This window comes from Xenopus laevis, chromosome 3S (genome assembly GCF_017654675.1).
Source record: "Xenopus laevis strain J_2021 chromosome 3S, Xenopus_laevis_v10.1, whole genome shotgun sequence".
Classification (NCBI taxonomy): Eukaryota; Metazoa; Chordata; class Amphibia; order Anura; family Pipidae; genus Xenopus; species Xenopus laevis.
In genome coordinates, this window is record NC_054376.1 from 50,231,636 (window position 1) to 50,257,921 (window position 26,286).

The 26,286-nt window shown below is 38.6% G+C and overlaps 1 protein-coding gene across 1 annotated transcript in view; it reads left to right on the top strand.

Moving 5' to 3' along the window:
- The window catches only part of shc4.S (SHC (Src homology 2 domain containing) family member 4 S homeolog), a 44,600-nt gene that overhangs the window by 5,849 nt on the left and 12,465 nt on the right, over positions 1–26,286 (top strand). The window contains exons 2-6 of the mRNA XM_041588286.1: positions 7,849–7,919; positions 19,203–19,266; positions 22,708–22,827; positions 23,677–23,730; positions 25,556–25,607. Coding sequence (XP_041444220.1) covers positions 7,849–7,919; positions 19,203–19,266; positions 22,708–22,827; positions 23,677–23,730; positions 25,556–25,607 — 361 coding nt within the window. The remainder of the gene's footprint in view (positions 1–7,848; positions 7,920–19,202; positions 19,267–22,707; positions 22,828–23,676; positions 23,731–25,555; positions 25,608–26,286) is intronic.

A 26,286-nucleotide genomic window follows, 5' to 3' on the forward strand; every position in this document is an offset into this window, starting at 1 on the left:
TCTTAAATTCATTCTACAACACTAATAATACTATGATATTAATTTAACAGTCTTATTAGGAATCTGTCAATACGGGTATGTGGTAGCAATTTCAAAAAGAACCTCGCAGCAAGCAACTGGCAGTTCATATATACTACAGCGGTTCAGAATATTGGAATAAAATGGATTCCGTGCAGTTAATCTACATAACACCACCGCAGCGTTCATTGTTAGTAATACATGCAAATGATCTTCAGTGACCAACACATTTAATTGTAATAATGCTTAATCTAGACAAGAACTTACTCTGTTAATATAAGCAGCTGTTAATACAGATACAATCTTTAGCTCATGTGACTGAAACCTTTTATATTTTTCATATTACTTCTAACTGCGTGGGCCTTTTTTCTAATGTATTCAAGATGCATGTTTGGGAAAACGATACTGACTAAATAATAAACTATTTAGACACAGATGGTACAGGAGGGGGATATGTCAGCTGAAACATTATGAACCGGAACAAAACTGGAAGTTAGCAGTTTGCATAGCCCATGATATCTTATATTGTGTAGTGCTATTGCTGACGGCCTGCAGGCTGGAGGAGTTTGGGATGCAATTGAGATACACGGCAGTTCAGAGACTGTTCACGGGAGTGATAGTGAAAAGGGATAGCTGGAAGGCAACTGCCATTCCCATGTGTCAGGATTTTAGTGGTTAATGTGTCTCTGCATCATTCTGGTGCCTATCACTGTCACTCAGTGATTGGTGACCATTAAGGGTCCTTCACTTCACTAGTGATTTTAAGAAAATAAAAATAAAAAAAATATGCCACAAAGCCATCTTTCTAGTGGGCCGTATTTAAGGGCAGGGTTCCAAGAAGACCCATGGTTACTCTAATCCCGTTCTTCATTTGCTGAGCCCCGACCAAAGACACATAGGTACTATCGGTCAATACTTGGCCTACAGACAGAATATAATGAACTGAAGGCTAAACTCATTCTTGGGGAGCAGACTGTATTATGAGAGGATAGGCATCATCCCCCCAATATTTCCAATGAATCACTAATTGCCAGTCCTTAGAGATTCGATACATGTTTGTTATTTGTGATATCAATTACAATGGAGGTCAGACCTCAAAGATGAGTCATGAGGGAGTTGCATGAATACAGATTTTTCTGGCCCTTAATCCATACCGCTGGCATAAAAAACAGACTGGTCTCAGAGGAAATGGATTAAACTTCGGTGAGTCATATGTGGCCCAATCTCATCAGTGATTCAGACTTCCTGAAGTACCCTGCCTACAATAGGCGCTCCATGCAGTCCTTGCACTCCGCAAATGTGATAAGTGCTTTAAATTGTTTAATCCATTTCCAAAAAAATATGATTAGAGGAAGTGTTCAATTTAAGGTCGGTTGAAGACACCGCAGTGTGTTTGACGCTTTAAGGTAGTGAGGGATAATTAGCAGCAGGCAGGATGCACGAAAATCCCATATTGCTTATGCAAATTAGGGGTGGGAAGGGGAAAACATTTTTTACTTCCTTGTTTTCTGACAAAAAGTCACGTGATTTCCCTCCCCACCCCTAATTTGCATATGCAAATTAGGATTCAGACCAGGGTTCGGATGGGGCAGAAGGATTCGGCTGAATCCGAATCCTGCTGAAAAAGACCGAATCCCGAACCGAATCCTGGATTCGGTGCATCCCTAATTTGCAATTATATGTATTGGTTGGAAGTGGAATGTGCCAAACTGTTGTATGTTGTGGTCTTACTTATTGGGTACAACATAACATTTCAGCCAGATATCAATCGGGGAAGCCCATCGAAGGATCCCATTCACTGCCCAACAAGCTGCCGACTCAATCTGTTGGCAGCTTATATAGGCCAGTGTATGGCCACCTTTAGCTGGAATCAAGTACAATGTACTGTTTTATTATTACAGAGGCTCTGGATAATAATTTCCTTTAATTGTGTCATCGTAATTTAACCATGCCATCATATAACCTGCCCAGCTACGGCCAAAAATAATAAAATAAAATGGTGACATTGACATTTCCTATAGACTCCAAGGCTAATTAAAATATACAAATACAAAGGAAGTGCAACTGAACTGGACAGGATAGCTACAAACATACAAAATAATTATATAAAATTGATCAATGCACATTCCCCGGCCTCCTGCCCCACCAGTAACAGGTATTTTAAAAAAAAAACTGTTTTTTAGTTACAAAGTTATAATCATAAACTTGACAAACCACCACACCACTTCAAGGTAAACCCCACATGGTGGTCCCAACCACCCACCTGTAGTCAAACTCTTCACCTCTACACTTCCCTAAATTCACATAGTGTCTTGGGATACAGGTGGAGCATTGGAACTGGGAATGTGCATTTTTTTCTCTTTTGTATATTTCACATAGACTGGCAGCAAGTATGATGAACCTGTAAAAACTGCCAGCTGAATCACGGCAACTGTATCTCATAGCATTAAAGCAGAAATTGCTATATTAATTTGAAAGACGTATATATCAGTAATATGTGTGAAAATAAGTGCAGAAGCTCTGTTTCTCCGCTGATGTAAAATACATTCATAAATCTGGAGTGCTGAGCAGCAGTGCATACTAATCTCATTATATCTGAGGAAATCAGAGTTACTTGCTTCCCACGCAAAGCTGCCTCTGTAGAATCCCACTGCTGCCGTGTTTCCTGTGGGCATGGCGCAGCAGGAGTTAAAAGGCAACAAAAGACTTGCACTGTAAATAAAAGACAACTGCAACCCTATTCACTTCTGGGTAATTCTGATATTGATTTTTTTTTTTCCAGCTGGGTTGAGAGTAGCATCCCACGCACAGGCCAAAGATGCAAGTGAGCACTTAGTCATCATCATATGATTTCAGAGCATGACTCACCTACTCTTCTGAATATATCATTTTATCAATGACAGACCAGAGATCCTGGCTAATAGCAGCTCTGCAGTTTACGTGCTGGGAATCCACAATGAACTGTGCCGCTTGTACTTCTCCTGCTGCCACACAGATTGGCACAGAATCATAGGGAAACCCCTTTACTAGGTCCAAAACAAAACCTTTATATCTACCCCCACCCCTCACTACAGCAAACTATATCTTAAGCATCAATCAAAAACCCACACAGGGCCCACAAGAGTCCCCCATTTTAAAAGTATTTTTGTAACAAAAAAATAAAATAAAACGAAATGAATTCAATGACTTATATATAACACACCAGCACATTCCACAATGGGTGCAGGGGCGCTCCGCCAATGAGGCAAGTTGAGTAACTCACCTCAGGCAGCAGCGCCCCACTAGGTACCAGGGACGACCATTCCTGGTACTTTAAGAGCCGAATTTCCATTTTTCAGATTGGAAAATCGGCTCTTCTAGCACAGAGAGTGCAATTATGCTCTCTGCACTAGTGTCCTGGCCCTCTCCGCTGCCCTCGTGGAACCCCCCTCCCCGGAACAAAAAGGTGAGCACACCGGTGAGGGGGGAGGGGCGGCAGCAACACCAAGCTGACTCAGTTGGCGGAGGGACCAGGATCGCCCCTGAACGGGTGCATACATTAAACATACTTTTAAATACAAAGCAGCCAATAACAGAAACAAGAGGTAAAGCTCACAATTATACCCCATGGTTTATTGCATGAATACTCCATTGCTGACAATGGGGAGATTTGGAATTGAATAAAGAGAAACCGTTTTCTCATTAGTCTGGACCAAGGTGTTATCTATTTTTCATGAAATACTTTCAGGTAATGGTGTAAAGGGGTTGTTTATATTTATATTATCTTATCTTAGTATGATGTAGACATTGATATCTGCAATTGGTTTAAAGATTTATTTTTGTGGCGTTTCAGTTATTTATCTTTTTGTTCGGCCACTCTCCAGTTTGGAAAAGTTTTAGAAAGCTTGAAAGTTGTAGACAGGGATGGACTGGGGAGACTGGGGCCCATTGGGGCTGCTGTTGCAGGGCCCCCCTCCGGGCCGCCCCCCCCCACACCGCACATGCACGCACTTTGTATTTGCTGCGACCTGCTCGAAAAAAGGGAGGTCGCTGCAGGAAGGTTAGTGGAGGGCGTGGGTCTGGGCCTGCGAGGTCCACAAGACCTGGGGGCCCACCAGGTTTTTTCCGGTGCCCCGCTGGCCCAGTCCGACCCAGTAATGTAAATTAAGAAGTGCCATTTAATGAGAGAACTAATTTATGTTAATCTGTCTCTGAAGTTGTGTATGCTGCTAATGCCTGTTGAATGTATGTAGGTATTTTCTCTTTAAAGGGGACCCGTCACCCAAAAAAATTATTCAAAATCCTATTTTATCACATTAGTCAAGCAAAATGAACTTTAATTACACTATATAAATTATTTGAATTTTGTTTCCTTCAGTCTGGGAATTCAAAATTATAACAAGCAGGCAGGAGCCATTTTGTGGATAAGCCTTGCATCATCTCAGAATCTTGCCATGCCCTGGCTACACAAATAAACAGTGAAGAGAACGGGAGAATGCGTGGAGATCAGTGGCATCTAGGAAGTGCTGAATGGAAAGTGAAAGTAATTTCACTAAGGCATAGAGGAGGGACAGGCAATATTTGATTGATTTTCAAATAAGTTTACAACAGCTATGAATGCTTTAATAAAAAAAAAAATTGGATTTCATGTTTAATTTTAAAATTACTTTTATTATACAGCTTTTTGTGTCTGGGTGACAGGTCCACTTTAAATGTGCTTGAAAAGAAACAACTCCAAAAAAATGATTTTGTTACTTTAAATTTGACATTCGGTGCTGTTCTATGAATATGTGCAAAATCTGGAGGGTTTGTGAGGTTGTTTGACACACAGATTGGGTTGAAACCAGAGCACATAATAAAGCCAATTAATCTAATGGGAAGGGTCACGTGTTTGATCCTTGGGGTTTGTATATATAATATATTGCTTTGTATACAACATAAACACTTTAAGATGACAGAGAAAGGGAAGGTTTAAAGAAACAGGGCTACTAGGGGTAAAGTTAGAAAGTGAATAAGAAGTTAACAAAAACTCTCTGGTGAATCAGTTGGAAACTTAAACTATTTGTAGAAAAGAGAGACACTGAAACGTCCCATGACGTCTTTTCAGAACAATGCTCAGTTGTATTCTATTAGAAGGGGGATTAAAGCAAGGAAATTAAATTGCCTTAAATGTTTTTGCACATACCATTTGCCTAGTCAGCACTTTTAAAAAATATTTCATAACGTGAAAAATTCCTTCCTGACTCCAAGATGGCAATTGGACAAGTCCCTAAATCAACTTGTACTATGAACTAACTTTCATAATCCTGTATTCCCTCACTTGCTAAAAAGCCATCCAACCCCTTTTTAACATTATCTAATGTATCAGTGAGCACGACTGATTCAGGGAGAGAATTCCACATCTTCACAGCTCTCACTGTAAAAAAAAAACCCTTCTGAATATTTACCCGGAACCTTCTTTGCTGTATTCAGAATGGGTGAACTTGTGTCAGCTGGAAAGACCTACTGGTAAATAAAGCATTAGAGAGATTATTATATGATCTCCTTCAGGAGTTAAGTCAGAATTGTATATTTCTTAATGTACATGTTATCAATAAACTTATCTCAGAATCACTGTCTCTGTGGGGTCTGGTGAATACTGGTTCCAATAGAGTTGAGTGTTAGTTCTGCCACAGATACTCCTAAAAACTATTATAGGGAGACTGTTGCAATAACCCTAGAAATCCCTTTAAAAATATTTGCAATAAAATATGCAAACACCTTCATTTTTGTTGATGATAAATCATTGGGGCAGTTCATATATTTTTTTCTGTATAATTTATACTCAAAAAGGAAAAAAATAGCAAACTGTGTATATTTGCAATCAAGGCACTCCAAATGATTTCAAAATGCATCCTTTAAACTTTAAAAAAGATTTAATTGTAAATAAGTTATTGAAAAAAAATGCACTGGCCATTACATGCTGACGTAGTCATGAGAACATCATTTGATTTCTTGTGTGCCAGAAATGAATTCAGTGCAGCACAACACAATCTATTGTAAAGTTCTCCTACATTCTGAAATTGAGGACAGACTAACTCGTGGTCCATCTAGATTAGGCAGCTGTTTAATTCAATTTGAAGGAGGAAAATAAAATAACAGGATATTCTGGTACAATAACAGTGAAGGTATATAATAGATTAAGTTATTAATGGGGGAAAGGTGCAAAGTGCAATATACAAAAAATAAGAACAAAGTGCCATGTAATTTGCCCCCTGACAGTTGCACCTGCAAGCACAACTCTATCTGCAACCTGAATAAAATCTAGAGGGCAGAGGAATGGTTTGTTTCCTACTAAATATGTTGCTTACACTTTTCTGTCAGGAACTACCTCAGGTGAGAGCATATGTGCATGTTGCTAGGTAGAATGGAAGCCATATGATGTGCAACAGAAGATTTAATAAGTATAAACAAAAACAAAACAATGCAAAACATGCTGAACAAGGGAACAATTCCAGTACAACCTGTAGATAGAAAGGTGAGCAGAAGCAAGTCCATAAGCAGGCAAGAGGTCTGGGGCTGGCAGAGTTCTCTCGTAGTTGGGGATGGGGCAAGGTCAGAGGCAGGCAGAGTACAATCACAGAGAATGTCCAAGAAACAGGCCAAGTCAAATCCAGACGTCAATAATTGTAGCAAGGGTTCAGAAGCAAGGGTTCAGGAGCAAGGGTTCAGGAGCAAGGGTTCAGGAGCAAGGGTTCAGGAGCAAGGGTTCAGAAGTAAGAGTTCAGAAGCAAGGGTTCAGGAGCAAGGGTGGAACAGGAACATGGGGGTAAGACCATCAGCATGAACTTAATGATTCCTGACCTTAATGAGATTACGGGTGGAGACCAGGGGAATAGCAGAGGCAGCAGCAGTCTAAATGGACAGTCCAAATTGTGAGCTCCAAATGCCTCCAGTGGCTCAGCAAGAAAATACACAAGTTGATTATTTATCATGCAGGCCTGACACTTCTCCCTATACCCTTACCACAACACATGCATCCACAAAAACCAAGCCACATTCCTGCACACTAGGAAGGAAAGCAACCAGGGCAGGAACAAAAAGGCATGGCTGTGTAAATATACCTTTTGTTGAGCTACATTTCTGCTAAAAACTGCCCAGGTCTGATAACCTTTGAAGCAGCTGAACAGACAGTGGGACATGCTGACTGCTATGAGTTACTAGACTGTAGCAAGTCTTCAACCTTTTACAATGGCGTAACTAGCCACAGGCAGGTCTGGGTGCAGTATGTGCATAACCTCTGCACCCCTGCAAGTTACACCACTGATCTTTTATTACATTAACCCAAAGTTATCTATTCATGCAGAATGCCTCTGCAAGCTGCTCAGACTTGCATGAATTTTATGAATGTGGATATGCAGGGAAGTAATATTCTGAGCATCTACTGTAATAAGCTATGCCCTCATGCATAATACTGAATATAAACATAACATATACTATATATTGGCCTATTTAACATAAAGTTGAGAATCCACTCCTTCTACACTGTGCATTGTGCCTGCACCTTAATACATTGCCTCAGCTCAGGTGCAGGAAGATGCAGCAGCTTTCTGTGCAGAATTGTGAGATTTTGCATATCTCTCTGCCAGGTCTGCTTGCACCCGAGCCAAGGCAATGTTTTTGTGTGCAGGCACATTGCATATTGTAGGAATGGATTCTCGGCCTGCGGGTCCGCTACATGTGGCACTAACTAGTGCACTTTGAATGGTAAGTGTATAAAAACAGCAGACAAAGAATTCAAAACTATCACTACAAATTAGGACTGTGTCTCACAACTAACTCTATCTACTGGTGTTCTTTCATGTTTTACAGTATATGGGCTGTATTGAAGTGCTGCAGTCAATGAGATCCCTAGACTTCGGAACAAGAACACAAGTTACAAGGTAACATAAGCAATTGCATTGTGTAAGTTCAATGAGCATCACTACCTTTTGGCACAATGAAATAAAATGCATTAACTCCTACTAATACATCTAAGTTGCAAAATCAATTAAATCTGTACTGTGTGATAACAGTGAACCATGAATGTAGGTTATAAACTTCAGATGCACAGTTTAAAAATCTGAATACAGAGTAGTAATTTGTTCACTATGTTACTGTAAGTTATACCAGGGCACCAATGACTGTAGTAGCCTATGTTTCCTTGGGCAAAGGCAGATCGATCAGAACAATTTTTTTTATTTATCTTTCAGGCCTGCTGGGAAGGTTGTTTAAGACTCAATTTTCCCATTAATTGACATTAATTCTATAAGCAAGCAGCCAATCAGATATTTGCTTTCAATATTTTACTTGCAGCAGAATGATCAAAGATAATTGCAGGGAAATCATTGGTAATCATTGGTGGGCATTGAAAGTACTGTTTCTATTTTTGCAGATGATACTAAATTGTGCAGAACTATAGGTTCCATGCAGGATGCTGCCACTTTGCAAAGTGATCTGTCTAAACTGGAAAACTGGGCAGCAAACTGGAAAATGAGGTTCAATGTTGATAAATGCAAGATTATGCACTTTGGCAAAAATAATATAAATGCAAGTTATACACTAAATGGCAGTGTGTTGGGAGTTTCCTTAAATGAAAAGGATCTAGAGGTCTTTGTAGATAACACGTTGTCTAATTCTGGGCAGTGTCATTCTGTGACTACTAAAGCAAATAAAGTTCTGTCTTGCATAAAAAAGGGCATTAACTCAAGGGATGAAAACATAATTATGCCTCTTTATAGGTCCCTGGTAAGGCCTCATCTGGAGTATGCAGTGCAGTTTTGGACTCCAGTCCTTAAGAGGGATATAAATGAGCTGGAGAGAGTGCAGAGACGTGCAACTAAACTGGTTAGAGGGACGGAAGACTTAAATTATGAGGGTAGACTGTCAAGGTTGGGGTTGTTTTCTCTGGAAAAAAGGCGCTTGCGAGGGGACATGATTACACTTTACAAGTACATTAGAGGACATTATAGACAAATGGCAGGGGACCTTTTTACCCATAAAGTGGATCACCGTACCAGAGGCCACCCCTTTAGACTAGATGAAAAGAACTTTCATTTGAAGCAACATAGGGGGTTCTTCACAGTCAGGACAGTGAGGTTGTGGAATGCACTGCCGGGTGATGTTGTGATGGCTGATTCAGTTAATGCCTTTAAGAATGGCTTGGATGATTTTTTGGACAGACATAATATTAAAGGCTATTGTGATACTAAACTCTATAGTTAGTATAGATATGGGTATATAGAATTTAATTAAAAGTAGGGAGGGGTGTGTGTATGGATGCTGGGTTTTCATTTGGAGGGGTTGAACTTGATGGACTTTGTCTTTTTTCAACCCAATTTAACTATGTAACATAACTAACTATGTAACATAACTGTAGACACTATACATACTGTATGTATGTATATATATATATATTCATTAGACTACTGTAATTATTAATCTTTATTTATAGAGAACCAATATATTCTGTAATACTTTACAAAGATTATACATCATACACATCAGTCTGTGTCTAACCTCCCTTTGCTGATGATTTGTAACAATGTTATTGACGTGCTGGTGACATAAAGAAAACAATTTACACACACAAAGGGAAAATTAATTATTGGGGCTGCTTGCTTTTAGTATGTTATAAAATGTCCTATTTTAAGCAGCACATTTTTTGCAGTTTTTGTTTCTGCGACTGAGAAATTTTGTTCTGCAATTATGTTTTTTTTTTAATGAAAGGTTTTAGATGGTGAGGCCTTTATGTTTTGAAAAACCACACTTTCTGCAAAAAAGAAGAATCCAAGAAAAACGAAAAAAGGAGGTTTTTTTAGCCATAACTTACAGCATACCTTCATTCTAAATGTTAATAAATCAGCTCCATATATCTACACAGTTATATACCAAATGTATTTTCTATGTTTGTTAATTTTCTAGACTTGCATATGTATATGAAATGACTATAATTAAGCAATATAATATAGTAAAGTCCATAAGTGAATGTGCACCACCTTGAAATGTGTCTGTTTAACCATCTATTAAACTAATATATGGTTTTTAGAAAATTATATTTTCTTAAAACAAAAGATCTATTTTCATTAAGATAACTAAAAGAATTCAAATGATCACATTATTTTTTTGGCACCCCCTAGTAATTATAATCTCTTACCTTATACCCTGGATGATGCTCCTGTTAGCTGAAAACTGCAATTCACCAGGGGAACTTTACTTGTCATTTAAAAATATAAAAGCATTCAGTACAAAAGTTGTTTTCTCACATGTTTTTCATTACATTAAACATCAAATATACAAAATATATCCAAACTTTTCACATATCACATATTGAGTAAATTTTATACTTACCAAAATTTACTTTTCCCTTAGTCCCTTCGGCAGCAACCGTGAGATTTATCTCCCTCCCTGTTAGGTAGGACAAGTGGCCAATCACAATTTAACTAACCCCGCCTATAATTACAAGTTAACTCCTCACCAGTGCATCAAAAAAGTATACACACAGAATGCAAGAATTTTATTAGGGTGGGACAACTTTTGCTGCTGAAGGGACTAAGGGAAAAGTACATTTCTGTAAGTATAAAATGTACTCACTCCCTTACGTCCCATCCGGGAGCAACCGTAAGAGTTAGCAAGATAAGGGCGGGATCCAGTTACACCGCCTTCTGGAGAACTTTCCTACCAAAGGAAGCTTCCTGAGAGGTTAAGATGTCCATTCTGTAGTGCTGAATGAATGTATTCGGGGTACTCCAAGTGACTGATCTGCAGATATTGTCCATAGACATCCCTGTTTCTGGTGGAATGGCTCCTGATCCTGAAGGGACCAGCTTTAATATACACCATCTGAATTGTCTCCTTAATCCATCTAGAAATGGTAGGTTTGGCTACCTTCATTCCTTTGTTCTTTCCAGAGAATTAGACAAACAGATTCTCACAATTTCTAAACTCCTTAGTGAGATCAATATAAATCCTGATAGCTCGACCAACATCTAGGAGGAGCAATTGCGTTTCTTGTTCTTCTCCTGCTTGGTTAATATATGGAAGCACAATCTACGGGTTGTTGTTGGAAAAGGAATTTACCTGAAAGATGGAAAGAGTCTCAGGATTACTCTGTCTGGTAAGGTTCCTTGACGGAAAAAGACTGCAATTCTCCAATTCTCTTAGCTGATGTAATAGCTACTAGGAATAAAGTCTTGAAAGAAAGACATTTTAGGCAGCATTCTTCCAAGGGCTCAAATGGATTTCCGGACAGCTTTTCTAACACCAGCGATAAATCCCACATAGGAAAGGGTTGGAGCTGTCTGGGCCGAATCTTGGATATGGCCTTGAAAAACCTCTTAATGAGGGCCAACGAAGACAGTGGCTTGTGGAAGAGAGCTGACAGAGCCGAAATCTGTACCTTGAGTGTATTTACTGCCAGCCCCTTGTCAAACCCCTCCTGTAGAAATTTAAGGAATGTATTGGTGGAAGATAATTCATTCCCAAACTCATGTTTAGCACCCCATTTTTGAAAGATCTTCCAAATTCTTGAGTAACTCTATTCGTAGATCTTTTTCTGGACTGAATCAGGATGTCAATCACCTCAGAAGACAGCCCCTGGACTTTTCCTATGGACCTGTCAGTCTCCAAGCAGTCATCTGAAGTAGATGCAGATTCTGGCACCATAGGACCCCGTGCATCAGAAGTGAGGGAATCTGGGGAAGTATCCAGTAGTTGTTCCTGGACATTCTTATTAGAAGTGAGAACCAGCTCCTCCTGGGCCAAAATGTTGCTATAAGAATAGCACTCACCTGTTCTTGTCTGATCTTCTGCAAGACTCTTAAGATCATCAGCAAAGGGGGAAAATTGTATACTTTGGCAAAATCCCATCTGAATGACATGGTGTCCAGGTAATTCGGCCGATCCTGTCTGTTCAGAGAACAGAATCTGTCTACCCTCTGATTCCATCTGGTTGCCATCGGATCTATACAAGGGTGACCCCAACGATGAGAAATTTAGTGGAAAATATTCTGATCCAGCATCCATTCCCCTAGCCTCAGAATCTGAGCTGAGTTGATCTGCCAGGATATTGTCTTCCCCTCTTATATGGACTGCTGACATTTTGGGAATATTCATCTCTGCCCAAGAGAGGATCTTTGAAACTTCCTTGTTCAGCACTCCATATCTGGTTCCCCCCTGTTTGTTTGTCTGACTTGATTCTTAGATCTTTCCCTCTCAATCGATCCTGAAAGACTGAGATTGCATTGTAGACTGCCCTCAACTCCCTGAAATTCTAGACATGGAGGCTTCCATACGGTTCCAAAGACCTTGGGCTGTGCGTTGTCCCCAATGGGCTCTCCACCCTGTTTGGGACGCATAAGTCGTTATTACTGACCAGTCTGTCTGTCGAAAAGAGACCCTGTCATAGCTTGTTCCTCTGAAGCCACCACTCTAGTTGTATCTTGGTCTCCCTGGAAACGATGATCTCTCTGTATCCAGAGAGGACAGCTTTTTGTCCCATCTCAACAGGATTTCTCCTTGAAGTGGTCTCATATGAAATCTGGCCCAAGGTACTGCATCTATCTCTGATGTCATTAACCCCAGAACCTTCATTAGGTCTCGAAGAGTATTGTGAAGAATAATCTGTTGAACCTCTGTCAGAATGAGATTTATCTTGTTTCTGAGGAGAAAAACTTTCATCTCTAATGTATTGAAGATAACCCCCAGAAATTGAATGGATCTTGCTGGGGTTAGCACCAACTTTTCCCAATTCACCAACCAGCCTAGTCTTTGTATAAGCTGAACAGTTCTGTCTAGGTGCTTCTTTAGAAGAGACTCTGAGATTGCTGTAATCAACCAGTCATCTAGGTATGGAATCACTGAAATTCCCTCTTTCCGTAACACTGCCACTACAACTGCTACAATCTTTGTAAATATTCGAGGAGCAGTGGTTATCCCAAAAGGCAGAATTCGAAATTTCCCATCTGCTTCGGGGGCCAAAAAAAAAAAAAACTTGAGTCGGTTCCTAGACCAATTTCTGAAGTAGGTACAGGTTCCAGAACCCTTTGCCGCAATGAATTCTGAGATGGCCTGTTCTAATGCCTTCTGCTTTTTGAGGTCTGTTAAAGTAGTAATTACCACTTTTGAAGGAGGTATGGATTCGTATTATATTCAATATCCTTCTCCAATGAGCTGCATTAACCATGGTTCTACGACTATTTCTTCCCATTCTGGAAGAAAATAGGTTAGTTTCCCTCCCACCGGCAGGGAGAACCTGGCGTCAGAAGGTAATCTTCTTCCTCTGGGCTGATTGTCCATCACTTCCTCTTTCATTCTTCCCTGAGGGGGTATTCCTGAATGGACGAAAGGCACTTTGTATGGCTCTGCATCTTGGTCTCTGAAAGCTAGATTCTCTTTTAGGAGAATATCTCCTTGAATGCAAAAATTGGTTTCTCAGTTTCCTAGCTGTTTCCTGAGGAAGATGTTTGCCTCCCTTAGAGCCCAAAATGGATTCAATAAGCTTGTCAAGATCTGAACTGAACAATCGCCCAGGTTCAAATCCCATGGAACACAGATGTAACATCAGCTGACCATGTTCTAAGCCATAGAGCTCTGCCGTGGAGAGTGCCATAGCCTTTGAAGGCAGTTTAATACTCTCTATAGTAGTATCACACAAAAAATCTACTGCTGACCCAATCTTAGATAGTGATTCCAATAAGTTATCTCTGGGTACTTTATTATCCACATCTTCTGCCAACTCCTTGATCCTGAATTTTGAAGCCTGAGCCACACTGGAAGCTGCTAGGGCAGGTTTACACAGGACTAGCGCTGTGGAATAACAACGCTTCAGGATACCTTCAGCTTTCCTATCCATGGGATCCTAAAGACCAGACCCATCCTCTACAGGAATTAAAGTCTTTTTAGATAATCTGGCCACCGCCACATCCACCTTGGGAGGCAACCCCCAGGCGCTCACCTCTGTTTCCTAAATGGGAAAAAGTAATTTATGTCGTTTAGTAATCAAGGGCCCTTTTTCCGGATTCTTCCACTCTCTGGTCATAAGATCTTTCATAATAGGAAAAGTCTTAAAGGGATCCTGTCATTGGAAAACATGTTTTTTTCAAAACACATCAGCTAATAGTGCTACGCCAGCAGAATTCTGTACTGAAATCCATTTCTCAAAAGAGCAAACAGATTTTTTTATATTCAATTTCGAAGTTTGACATGGGGCTAGATATTTTGTAAATTTTCAAAATTGAATATAAAAAAATCTGTTTGCTCTTTTGAGAAATGTATTTCAGTGCAGAATTCTGCTGGAGCAGCACTATTAACTGATTCATTTTGAAAAAAACATTTTTTTCCCATGACAGTATCCCTTTAAGTTTCCCCACAAGTTGTGATGAGGAAGTCTTAGGGTCCTCCCCCTCCAATGCTTCCATGGTGGTTCTGACCTAATTCTCCTTATTAATCTAGAGGTACTGTCAGGTGGAAACAGATAGATAGCTTCTTCTTCATCTGAGGATACTGCAGAACCATTATCTGACTCTTCTAATTGAACTGTGCTGGAAAAGGAAGAATCCACCTGACTTGAGATGCTTTCTAAATTAGTCGCATGCTGAGACTGGGATAACATTTCCTTTATGGTGGATCTTACAACATCCTTAATCCAGGCAATTGAAGACTCTGGGTAAACACCATTTCCCTTGTCCTTATCCGCCAAATACTTAAACACTGCTCACAGAATCTCTTGTCATAATTATCAGGCAGCTGATCACACAAGCTATGCACTGCAAATGTTTAGATTTCCTGTACTTCTTTGCAGGTGGTTATTTGCAACAGTGGACATCTGCAACACAAGAACAACATCATTACTTACCGTGAAACATATTAATAACACGGGGGGTTCACCACAAGGTACCTTATAGCCTACTCAGGAGGCTGCAATCCAGGCAGGAATCAACGCAGCTCTCAGCGTGCACTCTTCTCCGCATCTAGAAGGCGACGCGGGAAAATGAGTCATGATTTGTACTCATGGGACACACACTTTTTCCCCGCACGCGCCAATTCCCAACGCGCGCAACTATTTCCGGTGACAATTCCCGGCATGCGACAATTTCCACGCCACGCTCAACTTTTGTGCACATGCCCATCAGAACGCTCCTGACTCCTTGAGACTCCAGCGTCCTCAGACCACCAGTAACTCCTCTCCAGAGTGCACATCGGCCTTAGACGTCACTGTGAGGTGCCCACTCACCTCCCAAAAAAGCATACTCCTGGAAGGAGTTAACTGCTGAACGATCAATACGTCTCCATCAGCCATCTTTGGGACTGCAATTCAATTCAGAAAAGTTTATCTCATGGTTTATCACATGAAAACTTTATTCAAATCTATGGGGAACATTTTGAACTGAATTAGAAGACAATGTTTTCCTCCTTGTTAAACCATGAGATAACTTTTTATCACTGAATTGAATCTGGCCCATTGTGTACTGACTTCTTGTAACAGCACACCTGCACATACTGTATGACATTTAAAAAGGAAAACACTTTTTATACATGATTGATCACACATGCTACAACTGATGTAAAAGATGTTTAAAAGATCGTTTCACTATAAGCATATTGCTGAACCAAAATGGACAGTGTGCTAAACACCTAGATGACTGTAAGATTTATCTGAATACAAGGTGAATCCTTGAAACGGCTTGAAACAGCGGTGAAAATTACATTTTCACCGCAATTTTTTCGAAAAACAATGTGAAAAAAATCTTGCAACCTAAAACTATTGAGATGCCATAGAAGTCAAAGGGAAGTATACTTTAAGGGGCCCATTTACTAACAGTGACATTTCTATTTTTCTGTAAAAATTCATAGCTTTCTACTTTTTCTTAAAAAGCTATAGAAATGATAGATTAAGGGGCACATTTACTAAGCTCGATCGAATGATTTTTCCTTCCACCGATCAATCGTATTTGCAGTAAATCCTTCGACTTCTATATTCGAATTTGAAGGATTTTACTTCGAGGGTCGAATTCGAGGGTTAATTAATTGAAAAATTATTTTTATTTAGTGTCCACCTCAGCCACAGCAGAGACTGCTGCAGGGCTGAAGGCACAGGTGTTAATTCCTAATGCTGAAGATGTCTTCAATCAGAAACCAACCTTCATAGGGTGTTCTCTCTAGTCCTCTGCTGTAGTGTAATTATTATGTTGCTTGTACAACCTTAAGAGGCCTGTTTATCAAAATTCTAATTTGTGTCATTTTAGAGGTCTTCAACCTCAACTAAACTCACATTTTAAAAAACTTACCAATGTCTACTTATTTATAAAAGGTAAAAACATGGAATGAATCCATATAAGAATACAAAAACGTTGAAAGTCTTGTTTTTGTAAGAATTTCTGTGTGATTATAAACGAACCCCCCTCCTGAAAACTTCTAAAAGATCAAAGCAAAGAAAGATTTTACAATTTGAAAGGGAAAGCTCCCAATGACTTCTACGTGACTTTGCTAGTTTTTGATGGAGTATTTTCGTTTTACAAGGTTTTTACACTTAATTAATATTGGATTTTTCATTGTTCAGAATAATTCATTAAATGTGCAATTTTTAACAATAAAAGGTTCAGTTGAAAAAGATAGGAACATGAGTTAATCAGCCTCTAGTCTCCCACTATTTTCTTGTCATGTATGTGTTTATGAAACATTACACAGTTTGGAAAGGTAGTACATTGACAATTTCGTGAATATTATGAACCATTAAATGCAGGTTCCCTCTACAACTTTCTGGGAAGTGTTTCACAAATACATTTACAAAGATAAATGATTCCTCCAACATTCAACAGATTGTTTGCAGTTCTGATTTAAGATCTGCACTTGCATGAAATGACCAACAAAACAAGAAATAGCCCAATGTTCACACATACGTTTTACCCCATGTTTTTGCTCTCACACGAAACAATAATGTCTTTTTATACAGCTGAATTTGACGTTGAATGGAAATTTGTTGAATAAGTATCCTTGTTCAGATGAGCTGTTTCCGTCGTGTTCAGACAATACCGCTTTCTGTTCCTCGGTGATGCAGAGCTTTTTTGTGCTTAAAAGCAATTTTTGATAACATTCTTTACTTCTTATATCATCTTTCTTTCCTCCAAAAGTTACAATGAACAAAGAGTCTGCTATTATGCTTACTGAGTGGGTAAAGAAGAGGACACAACATGGATTTCAAAAAGCAGGATTCTAAAGTTACACAATACAATCTGAAATTAAGCCATTCAGCATCTTCCCATTATTAGAGAACAAGTGCTCTCTAGTCGTCCTTAAATTGCTTGGTCACCAATGGATCTATCATCTGCAAGTACGAGGATGTAATACAAAATAAAATAGCAGTAACACTTACCCTGGTAACTCTGATTTGTTTTCCAGTAGTCTGAGAGTATAAAGGAAAACTATATAAATGTCTGGAAAATATACAGTAGAACAGGAGGCCCATTTATCAAAATCCTGATTTGTGTGGTTTTAGAGGTTTTTGAAAACACAAAAATACTAATTTTCTCTAAAGTCTCAAAATGTAAATAATTCATTAAACGATCCTATTAAAAAAAGCAAAAAGATTTTGAAAAGAATCTGAAAACCCCAAAATCCTCTTAGAAAATTCTCATTGAAAAAGGACAGCTCACGTGAACTCTGTAGCAAAGTTTTGTATTACAGTTTTTTCATGGTTTTGACAGTTAATAAAGTATGAATTTTCCATGTTTTAAAGTAATTAATACAATCCACTATATAGTAAGGCCCATAAATCTTTGGACAGAGACATTTTTTTCTAATTTTGGTTCTGTACATTACCACAATGAATTTTAAATGAAACAACTCAGATGCAGTTGAACTACAGACATTCAGCTTTAATTCAGTGGGTTGAACAAAAAGATTGCATAAAAATGTGAGGAATAGTGATGGGCGAATTTGCGCCGTTTCGCTTCGCCGAAAAATTCGCGAATTTCGCGCGAAATTCGCGAAACGGCGAAAAATTCGCGAAACGGCGCCGGCGTCTCGTTTTTGACGCCGGCGCCCGTTTTTGACGCCGGCGCCCGTTTTTCCGACGCCGGCGCCCGTTTTTGACGCCGGCGTCCGTTTTTCGAAAAAAAAATTTTGACGCCGGCGAATTTTTTACGCGAATTTTCGCGGGAGTTTCGCGAATTTATTCGCTGGCGGCGAATAGCGCAAATTCGCCGCGAATTCGCACCTGGCGAATAAATTCGCCCATCACTAGTGAGGAACTAAAGCCTTTTTTAACATAATCACTTAATTTCAGGGGCTCAAAAGTAATTGGACCATTGACCCAAAGGCTATTTCATGGAAAGGTGTGGGCAATTCCTTCGTTATGTCACTATCAATTAAGCAGATAAAATTCACATTTTTCTAAATGATTTCCTTTCTCACTTTAATAATAAAACAGTACCTGGACTAATACATAATGAAGTCTTATAAGTGGCAAAATAATCCTATTGAGTTAATTTACTAAACTCCGAATGCAAAAATCACAACTCAGACTTTTTAAAAATCACGAATTTTTTCGTAATTTATTAAACCCTGAGGATGGAAAAGTCCGAATCTGAAAATCCGGCATCTCAGACCTGTCGAGGTTGCATATAAGTCAATGGAAGAAGTCCCAATGATTTTTTGATATGCGCTGGGTTTCATTCAATACCCCAAAGTTTTCAGGTAAAAATTCTGAAAAAATCTTGAAAATAGCCGAAAAAATCATGACATTCAGATTTTTTCCCGCCAAGCAAATTTTCGGGAAAATGTAATTATAAATAAGCGTAAAAAACCCAAGTGGATTTGATCGGAGTTTGTAGCAGAAAATATTGAGATGAATTTGGACTTTGATAAATAGCCACCTTAATGTTCAAATGATTTTTTAGTAGCGTGAAGGTATACAGATGTAAATTAGGGAAAGACCTTTCATCCGGAAAACCCCAGGTCCTCAGCATTCTGCATAAGAGGTCCCATACCTGTAATATGTAAATAATGATGGTATGTTCAACAAATAATTTCCATGTTAGCAATAGTAACTCACTAAAAGGATAATTATCCAGGCTTAGTGACCTAGTTGACATTTCTCTAGTGACAAAGAATATTAAGATAACTGAACAAGGCATCGGTCTTATGTTTTGGGAATGGAATACAATGTACTTCTATTTTATTTTCTGCAGGGAAGCAATAAGTCGCCTTTGTGAAGCAGTGCCAGGTGCAAAAGGGGCCACAAAGAAAAGAAAGGTAATTGTAAGTTTTGATTTAAACAGTCCCTAAAAGACTAAATGTTTGTCTTGTTTTCTTCATGCTTCTTCAACCTAACACTTTTGCAAATGACTGACTCATGTTAGAATCTGTCAGCGGCTTAAGGGCTCTTACACATGAGCGTTCTGACCTGCGCTCCCCTGTGTTCCGTTTTTTGGCGTTCAGCCGCAGGGGAGCGCAGGAATAGACGCAAGTCATTATTTGAAATGGGGCTGTACTCACTCAGGCGCGTGTAGGCGCCAAACGCAGGAAAAATGCAGCATGTTGTGTCTGAACCTGCGTTCGGCGCCTACACGCGCCTGAGTGAGTACAGCCCCATTTCAAATAATGACTTGCGTCTATTCCTGCGCTCTCCTGCGGCTGAACGCCAAAAAACGGAACGCAGGGGAGCGCAGGTCAGAACGCTCATGTGTAAGAGCCCTAAAGCATGTGTGTTTGCATTTAAAAACTAAAGTTTGGTTGAAGTACTCACAAATTAGTTAACTATGTAAACGGAAAAAAACCAAAAATCAAACAAATATTTTAATTAATTAAAGAAAAGTGAAAGTGCCTGCTCTTGCGTATAGCATGCCATTAGTCAGATCAATTAAGAAAGAGTTTACACGTAAAGGTCAAGGTGAATGGCAACCTCTGAGGAACTGTGCCAGCCATGCTCAGAGAATAATGTACCTCCTAATGTAACTTACCAGACAATTAGAAGATAAAACCATTAGGCCACTAGATAACTTTTATTAAAAGGTCACTTATTAAGTAACTGTTGTTTATGCAACCAGCTACACCCAGCATCTTCATTGATATACAGTACCACATTGATGTGAGCAAAATTAAGGGTAACCCGTGATTTTGTGACAGCAGGATCCATGTCCATCTTATAATTTATGTCGGGACTGATACTTATTTGTGGGTATTTCTAAATGTAAGTATATGCGTAAATATGTTTACTGTGGGATGCTTTCACTCAAATATACTTTTAGGCATAGTCCTTATTTAAGGGTATCATTTCCTTATTTAACTAGTGATGTGCGGGTTGGGGTTTTCCCCGACCCTAATCCGCCCGCATCCGACTTCCTGTTACTTTTATAGACCTACGCTGCCCCGCCGATGATGTCACAAAAGGGGCAAGCTGTAGCAGCGTCTGTAAAAGACGAACCTGGAAGTCGGAAGCCGGCATTTGATAGTGGTGGGCAGGGAGAGCAGGAAAAGAGCTCAAACCGCACCCTCCTGCCACCTGCGAGGAACAGTGTGAGGTCGGCCCGAACCCCATCTGAATTGTGGGCCGGCCCACACATCACTACCGGTAACCCATCTGCTGCACCCTGTACTTTTTTTCTTCGAAAAAGGAACAATTTTAACCATTTGAAGATGTTTTAACCTTCATGAATTTTGGGTGTTTTGAGGTGTTCAAGTGGCAATTCGATAAAAGCATACGATTCAAATAGAAACGATAATTTTTTGCGTTTTTTTAAAAAAAATAAATGTTAGTATTTTTTAATACAATTTTTTCGACCTGAAGTAAACCAAATTCATAAATGGGTGTTAAGACGAGTTTGTTTGTAGTAATGATATTTGAGATTTTTTCAAATAAAAAAAACTTTAATCATATTCGATTAGAATTTTTGACTTTTTAACCCCATCTCTGAATCAAATTTTTTTATCAAATCATTAACCATTCGTGTTGTGAATAAAAATAAAATTCACATAACTCTAAAGTTCAACCTTTGATAAATGGGCCTCTGATAAGTTGGATTATCGAACACAAATCAGTGCAAACAGCCCAAAGCTAAACCTGAAAGTAAAAAAAAAACATGTTCCAATTGTTAAAGTGACCATCTGCAATTGTCTACATGATTTCAACAGGTTTTAGATGAAGTATTTTTGAATTCGGATTTTTAGCAGCTTTGGAGCATAATAAATCTTGAAAATGTAAAAAAAATTTTTCCTCTTTAAAACTCGAGCAGAAAAAAATTGAGGTTTTATAAATAGGCCCCTATGATTTTTAGATGGGGGAGTGGGGTTTTATATACGTAAATGAATAAACATGGATACCATAAAAATAACCAGTGTTATGACATTTTGTATTGTAATTTTTAGAAGCAATATGTTTATGATTGTTGTTACTTGTCCATGAAATAAACATACTGTATTTTTGGCAGTTTTAGTCATATGAATAGAAGACTCAGTTTGTTGGGCTGAATATGGGGGTAACAGCTTCCTAATACACAATACCTCACACTGGGAGGCAGATTAATGAGTTTTCGAGTTCAAAGGAAAAAGAACGCAAACAGAATTACATATTACAATAAACCTTCCCCTGAGTCACTGTTGTTCAACATTTGTCATAACTAGGGTTGCCACCTGTCCGGTTTTGACCCGGACAGCCCGGTATTTTGAGGGGCTGCCCGGGTCTATACTTCCTGCCCGGTTTTCCATATAAGGAAAACCGGGAGGGATTCCCTTGATTGTCACGGCGATCGGCCAATCACTGATCGCCGTGTCGTAGCCCGGCCAACTGACGTCACGGGTCCGCCTACGGACGTCACAGACATGCCCACTGATGTCACAGACATGCCCACTGATGTCACAGACACACCCACTGATGTCACGGACCTGCCCCCTGCCTGGTCTCAGCCAGACATAAAGGTGGCAACCCTAGTCATAACACACTTATATCGGATCATTAAAACTCTCATATGATGTATGCAGCAGAAGAATACATTAATACATGTAGTTTAACCTACATTCCTTCATGATCTAAAAATGGCAATAGTATTGTGTGCCAAACATTGATTCTCAGCAATGGGGAGCATCTAATATAAGGACGGCATTTTACTGTTGCAATTAAAAGGCAAAAAAGTCATTTAACAAAGCTGGTGAAACATGCATCCATGTTTTATAGAAGGCTTGTAATTCCTTATTTTCAGTTGTTGCATGTTGGTTCCCTTTTGAGCCATACTGGGCAATTAAAAGTCGTATTGGATTATGAAAAATTGACTGGCTGTTTCTTTCATTATGCAAAAAAGCAGTTTTCTGGTGGAGAGCACCTCTAAAAGTTATCATCTCTAATCACATCTACCTTTAGCTTCTGCCAGGTTTGGGATAACCAAAGAGGTTTGAGTCTTGGTTCCACAAAAGAGAGAATGAGATAATTCATTTTAAGTATTTCCAAATAGAAACGGATCATCTAAATCTGATCCACTACCAGTGAAAATATGTTGGAAATCCTAACATCTTAAGGTACAAAAAAAAACCCAAAAACATTTCAGATTTCGATTTGTTGCATATTTCCCCTGTTATACTCATAGTATATAGTGGATTGGGTATGTAGGTATGGGGATGAAACCTCATTTTTCAACCAATAACAGTTCACAATAACTACATTTTAAATACAATTAAATATAGCAATGCTGTTTTATTTTTTAGCCTCCAATGAAATTCTTATCTTCCATTTTGGGGAAGAGCAATCTACAGTTTTCTGGTATGAATGTTCAGCTGTCTATATCAACAAACAGCCTCACTTTGACAAACAGTGATACCCAACAGGTAAGCACAGTAAGCAAAGCTTTGTGGTTTTAGTGAATATCTTTAAAGATTTTGAGGAGCATTTGTTACATTCATTATTTTGACGTGAAAAACTAAAACAAAACAAATATCAATCAACTTCTATGGTATTAGGTCGCAAAATGTAATTTTTTTTTCTTTTTGAAAAATTGCAAAGAGACACAGTAAAAATGCGACCCCAATGCTTTACAAAAAAAAGTTGCAGCTGCAAAAAATCAGTCTCTCTCAAATTTACATGCCTGTTAAATGTGAAAGGTGGGTGTTACTTTATATTATTTTGTTTGTTTTTTTTATAATTTTGTAGTAACCTGGCACTGCTAAATTTATAAATAATAAAAATACGATTTATGAAAGTTGGGATGTTAACAGTCACAGACGTAACTATGATTCTTGCCTTATGAGCAAAGTGTGCCTCTGGCATAAAAAGCAGTATAAAGTGCAGTGTGAATAGTGGTAGAGTGGAATACTGCTTTAATGCTTTTTTCAAACTTCTACGCCATCATTTTACAATTGGTTGAATATAACCATTACAGGGTTACATAAAGAGGTATGATTTATACAATGTATCATTGCATTAAAGTGGCAGTGTGAACCCATCTGGACTTTTTCAATGTGTCTCCAGGATTTTTACATTGGACTGGGAAAGGTTGGGGCATAACAACTGGGCATGTCACATAACAGTGTGGTTTGGGCCTTCCGGGTTTGTGTGGCCAAATACCTTCCTGAAATAATTTTTTACTAAGCATGCTTGCATCTTTCAACCTGGAACAAAAATAAGCTGTGATATATGTTTGTTTTTTGATAAATACTTATGCTTAATTATTTGTGCAGGTAGTTGCCAATCATCATATGCAGTCAATATCATTTGCATCTGGTGGAGATCCAGTAAGTAAACAGTTAAAAAACTGTGTTTACACTGTTTATTGTCTTATATTTACCCACCAGTGGATGCTACCACTAACCTTGGACCCTTCTCTTGGCTAAAACATGCAGTGGTCCAGAATACTTTTCTTGTGAGCATTAAAGGGGCGGTTCACCTTTAAAGTAACTTTTAATAGGTTATATTACGACCCATTCTAAGCAACTTTTTTAATTGGTTTTCATTATTTATTTTTTATAGTTTTATAGTTATTTGTCTTTTTCTTCTGATTCTTTGCAGCTTTCAAATGGGCGTCGCTGTCCCCTTCTAAAAAAACAAATGCTCTGTAAGGCTACAAATGTATTGTTATTGTTACTTTTTATTTAGATTCTCTCCTATTCATATTCCAGTACCTTATTCAAATCAATGCATGGCTGCAAGGGTAATTTGTAGGGATGCAACAAATCCAGGATTTGTGTCGGGATTTGGCCAGGATTCAGCCTTTTTCAGCAGGATTCGGATTCGGCCAAATCCTTCTGTCCAGGCAAACCGAATCCGAACCCTAATTTGCATATGCAAATTAGTGGCGGAGAAGGAAATTGTGTGACTTTTTGTCACAAAACAAGGAAGTAAAAAATGTTTTTCCCTTCCCACCCCTAATTAGCATATGCAAATTAGGGTTCAAATTTGGTTTGGTATTCGGCCGAATCTTTCAAGAAGGATTCGGGGGTTCGGCCGAATCCAAAATACTGGATTCGGTGCATCCCTAGTAATTTGGGCCCTAGTTACCAGATTGCTTAAAATACAAATTAAAGAGCTGCTGAATAAAAAGCTAAATAACTCAAAAACCTTCGATAATAAAAAATGAAAACCAATTGCAAATTATCTCAGAATATCACTCTCTACGTCATACGAAAAGTTATCTCAAAGGTGAACAACCCCTTTAAAGAGATACTGACACCCGAAAATCTTTTTTTATATCCATCATAATTTTATCTTTGAATACTATTTATAATTTTGCCATAAAAGTATTTGCCTGATGCTTTTACATTACCTTTCTTACCCCCCATGTTCCTGTATGAGGGGGCAGCCATATTTGTGCAGCAGTAGTCGGTTAGCATTAGATACTCTAACCCACAGACTGAGATGGGACAGTCAGGTTGGCAAAACAGCCATGTTTATGAACTTTAAGTAACAATTGTTCTTACATTATAGTTCCCTTTACATTAAGATATTGTGAATGTACTGAAAGTGTAATATTTCAATTTCAATTAAATTGTATTGGTAAACATGCATGTTTATAAGCATAAAACATGCTTGTATTCTTATAATAAGGAGCGCCAACTTTAATGGTTCCCACGTGCACCATTTGCCTAATAACTTTTTCTCGTCTACATTTTCCAAAACAGCGCACATAACACAATATAAATATGACAGCTGTTTAGTTTGATGTCCAACTAACACACCATCAATCTGCTTAATGCATACATATGTCATTCAGTGCGCAACTCTGACGTGACTCTAATTTACAGAAAATCCTCCTTGTGTAAAATTATTACACTTAAGCATAAACCCACTTTCATACTTTATATTTTGTTGTCATATTTTGTCCAAGCACCTCTTCTATTTATTATCTCAGCTCTCATAATACAAATATCTTAATTCTTTCATACAACACTGTCCTCCATAGCTATATATTTCCTTTAAATTTTGCAAAGGTCAAATACATCATTCATTCTTGCAGTTTATGCAGAAACATATGCAATTCATCAAATATTATTAAAAAAAAGTTTTAATTTAGTTAATATTGTATATATATATTTCAGAATGGAAATGTGTTTTTTTTTTTAGGATACAACCGACTATGTTGCATATGTAGCCAAGGATCCTGTTAACCAAAGAGGTATGTTACAGTCAGTAGCATGGGGCCCCATGATTTCTGATGGCAGCCCTTGCATTACTAGCTTTTTCATGTCTGTCATGTATAAAGGAGATGTCTAGATGTATGGGATTATCAATAAATCTTGCTTGTTTTATAGCACATACTAACACTGCTGGGCAATTTCTGGAGACTTTATCATTAATTGTATTTATTTTCCAATACTTTACGTCCTCAGTGATATATATCATCTTTGATGACAATGTCTTAGCGTAACTGAATAGATATTGCCATCTAATGGTGGGAAATGGATAAACTCACTTATATCACTCACATATATAATCTGTTTTGCCAATTTGCAGCTCTGTTTTAATACCATGCTTTCCATTTGACATTTCCTAAAAAGTCAGAAAGAAAAAATGTGGACTAGTTGAATAAATAAAAACACAAAACTCTAAGAAATAAATAGCATCCTAATTCTAGTGGATTTGTCAGAGGGGTAATTTACTATGAGTTTAGACACAAGTGTGAGAACTCTATGAAGCCTTGCAACCCCCCCCCCCCACCACCACCACCATCATCAACAATCCCACATAAAGTGCTGTCAAACTCAGAAGACTGCCAGGGAGACAGATACTAGAGGGGTTATTTACTAAACTCTGAATACCCAAAATTACCCGAAATCCGATAAATTCATGATTTT